The sequence below is a fragment of the Mustela putorius genome, unplaced genomic scaffold (genome assembly GCF_011764305.1).
Source record: "Mustela putorius furo isolate JIRA1106 unplaced genomic scaffold, ASM1176430v1.1 tig00000580_pilon_pilon_pilon, whole genome shotgun sequence".
Lineage (NCBI taxonomy): Eukaryota > Metazoa > Chordata > Mammalia > Carnivora > Mustelidae > Mustela > Mustela putorius.
The window spans coordinates 659,376-665,483 of record NW_025421423.1 but is presented as its reverse complement, the minus strand read 5'-3'; the positions used below and the strand labels follow the sequence as shown (position 1 = coordinate 665,483).

The 6,108-nt window shown below is 44.9% G+C and overlaps 1 protein-coding gene and 1 pseudogene across 1 annotated transcript; both read left to right on the top strand.

The window, feature by feature from the left end:
• The first annotated feature begins 1,959 nt into the window (after nucleotides 1–1,959).
• Nucleotides 1,960–3,328, top strand: LOC101691294 (olfactory receptor 2S2-like). Its single transcript, XM_004747878.3, has one exon. The coding sequence runs from the start codon at nucleotides 1,981–1,983 to the stop codon at nucleotides 2,938–2,940; it is 960 nt and encodes a 319-aa protein (XP_004747935.2). The 5' UTR covers nucleotides 1,960–1,980; the 3' UTR covers nucleotides 2,941–3,328.
• Nucleotides 3,329–4,792: 1,464 nt separating this feature from the next.
• LOC101691010 lies at nucleotides 4,793–5,670 on the top strand (annotated as a pseudogene).
• The last annotated feature ends 438 nt before the right edge of the window (nucleotides 5,671–6,108 follow it).

Genomic DNA, 6,108 nt, shown 5'->3' with positions numbered 1-6,108 from the left:
TGATGCACATGGGGAAACCGAGGCCTGGGGACTTGCTCAAGCTACATAGAATATCCATATCCATGGATATGGACCAGCGGGGGCTGGCCCCACAGCTCTGGGCTCAGTGCAGGGTGGGAGTCACACTGCCTGACAGAGTTCTCACATAAACTCCAACCATGACTGAAGCAAGAGCAGGCTGGTCTCTGAGACAGAGCACCCAGAGCTATACTGCAGAGACAGACTCTCTACAACATCTGTGCAAGACAGTGCGGCAGCTATTTGGTGGGAAGTACCCAGACTGGGGGCCTGTGATCCAACCCCGGCAATGGCGTTCAATCCTAAGAACCAAATTTTTGGCTCCTCTGAGCTTTGCTTAAGTTTACTTATGACACCTGAATGACAGTGTCTTCTCCAGGCTTGCTTCAAGGAATATGGCACAGAATAGATGTTCATCAATATTAACCACTGGTCGTCTACCCTTTGCCCATGCCTACACACACACACACACACACACACATACACATGTGTACACACCACTGCAACTGAGAAAGAGCTATAGAAATATTACAAATGAGAATTCTGAATACAGAGTCTGGCAACGGTAGCTGAGAGTCTGTAAATCCTCCACCCAAGGGCATGCAAGTCTTCCCATAAGCTAGTTGCTTGCAGGGAACCCAAGAATGGAGGCAGAGAGCCAGAATATTACACAAGAATACAGTATAAATATAAAAGGACAAAGAAAAGCCATTCCTTAGACACCCTTGGCTAAGAGTTCACCAAACTCTAATGAGCAGGGATTAGATGTTAATGCCATACATCCTGCTGTCTGATAACTTACAGTCTGCCCAGTTATTAAGAACTGGGTTAACTGGTCAGTAAGCTGCATGGCTGTCATCCCATAGTGTGGGTTCACTCACTCCAATTACTCCTTCTGTGGCCTTCATGAATTCTTCCCCGTGAGGGAAACTCCCCCACATACTGCCTTTAATATGTATTAGAATAGGCAGATCCTGGGGTGCCTGGGTGGCTCAGTGGGTTAAAGCCTCTGCCTTTGGATCAGGTCATGGTCCCATGGTTCTGAGATTGAGCCCTGAATCAGGCTCTGCTCAGCAGGGAGCCTGCTTTTTCATCTCTCTCTGCCTGCCTCTCTGCCTACTTGTGCTCTCTATCTGTCAAGTAAATAAATAAAATCTTTAAAAAAAAAAAAAAGTATAGACAGATCCTAATTCTGACAATAGGCAAGTCTTTTGCTGAGGGTGGGCGGACTAAGGAAGGATCCGTCTTATGGCTGAACATTCTATCTGGATGGGGAGTATTTTTTTTTAAGATTTTATTTATTTATTTATTTGACAGAGATCATAAGTGGGCAGAGAGGCAGGCAGAGAAAGAGGGGGAAGCAGGCTCCATCCAAGCAGAGATCCATCCAAGAACCCTGACTATGACCTGAGCTAAAGGCAGAGACTGTAACGCACTTTGCCACCCAGGTGCCCCGGATTAACACTTTTTTAACAAGTTCCTTCCAAATGTAATCAACGTTTAACAAGGCTTGAAATTTTTGTAGTTGTAAGAATAGGATCAGCTTGGGCATTCCCCTCTCTAAGAATCTAGGAAAGCCCAGATTAAATGAAATTTCTATGCATTTACATCAAAAAGAAGTAACTTACAGCATTTTCCCATGTTCATCATAGAGCAGAGGAAAAGCCCTTCTTGACTGGGGATTACCTCTGCTGGGCTCAGGTCCTGTCTCTATCACCACCTTGCCCCGAAGACTTGGATGGGTCACTTCCCCTCTCTGGGCCTCAGTACAGTATTTGTAAGCCCTCTTCCAGCCCTGACCGTCCCCCATCTAAGATCTAACCACACTCCTACTGATTATCTCTTATGCACCTATGTTGTCCTGTTCTGTAGCACACAGTGATGGTGTACCAAATGCCTGAGACTTTTCTCAAGAAAGCCTTTGCTGTGTTTGTCCTTGGCTGATGACAGAAGGGATTGCTCATGGAAAAAGGCAATTGGTCCTCCCCTGTGGCGGGGTTCATTCTTCTGGGCCTCTCAGCGCACCCTAAACTGGAGAAAATGTTCTTTGTGCTCATCCTCCTGATGTACCTGGTGATCTTACTGGGCAATGGGGTCCTCATCCTGGTGACCGTCCTTGACTCCCGCCTGCACACACCCATGTACTTCTTCCTGGGGAACCTCTCCTTCCTGGACATCTGCTACACAACCTCTTCAGTCCCTCTATTCCTAGATGGCTTCCTCAATCCCAGGAAAACCATCTCCTTCTCAGCCTGTGCCGTGCAGATGTTTCTCTCCTTTGCTATGGCAGGGACAGAGTGTGTGCTTCTGGGCATGATGGCATTTGATCGTTATGTGGCCATCTGTAACCCCCTGAGGTACCCCGTGGTCATGAGCAAGGCTGCCTATGTGCCCATGGCGGCCAGCTCCTGGGCTATTGGTGGTACGGCTTCTGTGGTACACACGTCTTTGACAATTCAGCTGCCTTTCTGTGGGGACAATGTCATCAACCACTTCACCTGTGAAATCCTGGCTGTCCTGAAGTTGGCCTGTGCTGACATCTCCATCAATGTGATCAGCATGGGGGTGACCAACGTGATCTTCCTGGGGGCCCCAGTTCTCTTCATCTCCATCTCTTATGTGTTCATCATTGTTACCATCCTGAGGATCCCCTCAGCTGAGGGGAGGAGAAAGGCCTTCTCCACCTGCTCTGCCCACTTCACTGTGGTGGTCATCTTCTATGGGACCTTATTTTTCATGTACGGGAAGCCCAAGTCTAAGGATCCCCTGGGGGCAGACAAACAAGACCTTTCAGACAAGCTCATCCCCCTCTTTTATGGGTTGGTGATCCCCATGCTCAACCCCATCATCTACAGCCTCAGGAACAAGGATGTAAAGGCTGCTGTGAGGAACCTGGTGGCTCAGAGATGTTTCGCCCAGTGATGGAGGGCTCCTCTATGTTCCCACCCTATGGGATAAAGGACTTCTCATCATTATAGATGCCATCCGATAGACAAGTCACGTGATCCGGAATCCTCTCTTGCTCTTCTGTCCATTTTCAGAGAACGTTTAACTTTTCAGTGTATACACTGAACATCTTGTGAGTACATCTTGTGAGTTCTCGCCATACAGCTGAGAGTTTTGACAGATGCCACACAGCAGATCTCTAACTGAATTCACAAAGACATTCTGAACACATGATAAAACGAAGGAGAGAGGAATCATCAAAGCGAGTTTGGTGAATGGCCTGCACACACCCAGTGCACGGAGGAGAGAGGGCGCTCCCAGCACTGTTGCCATCTCTCTTGGATTCCCCGGGAGAGTCACAGGAACAAGGAGGAAATGGGAATTTTCATATTGGACTGTTTCTGGAAGACAGTCAGTTTGGCTGAAGTATAAGAAGAGACACAGACAACTTCTCCACATAGAGAGCTTTTGGGTGGAAACAAGCTATTCTGAACACCCCATTTCTTTTTAGCTATGAGAAAATTGAGGCTATTTTTTCTCAATGCACTTCACATTATGAAATACTGCTTGTAAGTTAACGGCAAGAAGGAGTATAGATTTGAATTTGATGCCCATCACTTACAGCAATTCCCATTTTAAAAAGCTAGTATTTGTTTGGATAATAACTCACATTCTAGAAAAAAGAAAGATGACAGAGATAGAGATAGACAGACAGATAGACAGAGGCTAAGTATATTTGAAGTCTTTGGGGGCCTAAAATTTAACACCTTTCTTTGGTCCAGGACTTCTCAAAGCTTTAATATGCCACAGTACACTGTGAATGTTCAAGAGATGTAAACTCGGTAGCATTTCCTGAGCCTCCATAGCTCAGCAGGATAAAAACTGGGAAGTTTTTCCTTACCTATGAACTTCAGTGGGTTGCCTAACCTTTTCCAGTCTACTTATTCATATTTTAACATCTAACCACTTAATTTCACATGAATTACTTATTATAAACAAGTGCTTTCTAAATGGTAAGCACAATAGAATTATTAGATGCCAGTTTTGGTCATATCATGAATGTTGCCCAGTGCTGTGTGCCATGTGGAACAGAGTAAGACACCGTCCCTATATAGAGCAATAGACACACAAGGTAAATGAGAGATTCAGAGGTGTCAGCAGTTAAATAGAAGCATTTTTATGTCAAGTTCTATGAAATTCTTTGAATATGGCTGACTTCATAAAAAGATAATTTGGAAAGTGAATTCTTTTTTGAGAACAGATTTTGGAAGTTTTTGATCAAGTGATATTTACATTTTCTTATATTTCTTAGAATGAATTGCCTAAGGATGAGTGTTTGTTTAATAAAATTTCTGATTCTAATGTTAGTCCTGTTACTACTTTCTACTTTGCACCAGTAGGAAATAATCTTGCTCTTTCAAATACACAAATGCCATCTAGTAGCCATTTAAGCAAACTTCAGACACTTAGTAGAGCCATGCAATATCATCGTTAGAAGAGGTTTCAGGGATTTTCTTGTTCAACCCTATGCACAGGATGCGTGCTGTTCCTCTCCAATGTCCCTGACCCTAGTCAAGTGTCATTTCTTGGACATCTCCAGTAACAAAGAATTCAGTACTTCCAGAGTCTAGGTTTTTCATTCAGCCCTTGCAAACTCTTCCTCGAATGTGCTTAACTCTACCCTCCAATAGCTTCTACCTTCACTCCTAATTAGGTTTAGTACCGCTACATGGATGTACCCAATCTCTTTCCTTCTTGTATGTGAAGGTATTCTGGTCTCCTAAATCCCCTACAGACCACACAGCGCCAGTCCTTCCTACCATGCCAAATGTTCTTTGTGCATATCTTCGTGATCTATTTAGTGCTCCTACTGGGCAATGGGGTCCTCATCCTGGCGACTGTGTCTACCTACTACCAGCACATGATCATGCACTTCTTCCCTGGGAACCACTCCTTCTTGTAGATCCACTGCACAACCACCTCAGGCCCCTTCATTCTCAACAGCTTCCTAATCTGCAGGAAAACCATCCCCTTCTCTGCCTAGGTGTGCAGATGCTTATCTGCTTTGCCATGGGAGCCACAGAGTGTGCGCTTCTGGGCATGATGGCATTTGATCTCTATCTGGCCAACTGTAACCTCCTCAGGTACCTACTGGTGATCAACAAGCTGCCTATGTGCCCATGACTGTCAGCTCCTGGACAGCCAGAAGCATGACTGCCATGGTGAAAACATCTTTAGGGACAGGATTACCCTCCTGTGAGGACAACTTCATCAACCACTTTACCTGTGAGATCCTGGCTGTCCTGAAGTTAGTCTGTACTGACATCTCATCAATGTGATTGATCACTATGGTGTGGCCAATGTGATCTTTCTGGGCATTTCAGCTCACTACACTTTCATCTCCTATGTGATTATGATTGCTACCAACCTGAGGATAACCCTAGCACAGAGAAGGAAAAAGGCCTTTTCTACCTGCTCTGCCTACCTCACATTCATGGTTCTACAGAACTATGCTCTTTGTGTACAGAAAGCCCAAATCCAAGGACCCCACTGGGGGCAGACAAGCAGGATGTTTCAGACAAATTCACCTCCCTCTTCTATGGGGTGGTGATCCCTATGCTGAACCCCATCATCTACAGCCTCAGGAACAAGGATGTGAAGGCCACTGTGAAGAACCTTGTCCTACGCAAACACGTCATCCAGTGATGGTGGAGGGGTCCTGATAGATCTCTATTCCCTAGTTTCTCTCACCTGAGGGGCTCAGAGGATAAGATAAAGGGCCAATTTCGTCAAAGGTACAGAGGCATATCCGATTACACAGAATGCTTTGTGTGAATAGGAAGCATTTAATAGGACGTTTCTGTCCCATTCTAGAAGCACTTCTACACAAGTATATACCGTTGGTCAAGCCCTATACTCAATCTATCCTTGGGATGAATACTGAGCTATTTGATGTCCAGGGAAAATAACTCTTCAAGTTTTACTTTTAACTTATAAAATCACTGGGCTATAGATCTATAATTCAATTGCTCCCTGGCCTCTTTCTTTGAACAAGTTTGGATGGGTCCTTGATTCATGGACATTTCAACATATCCTACTCCATATTAAACAAGAGTAATATTTATCTCTGTGCTTATTGTTTCT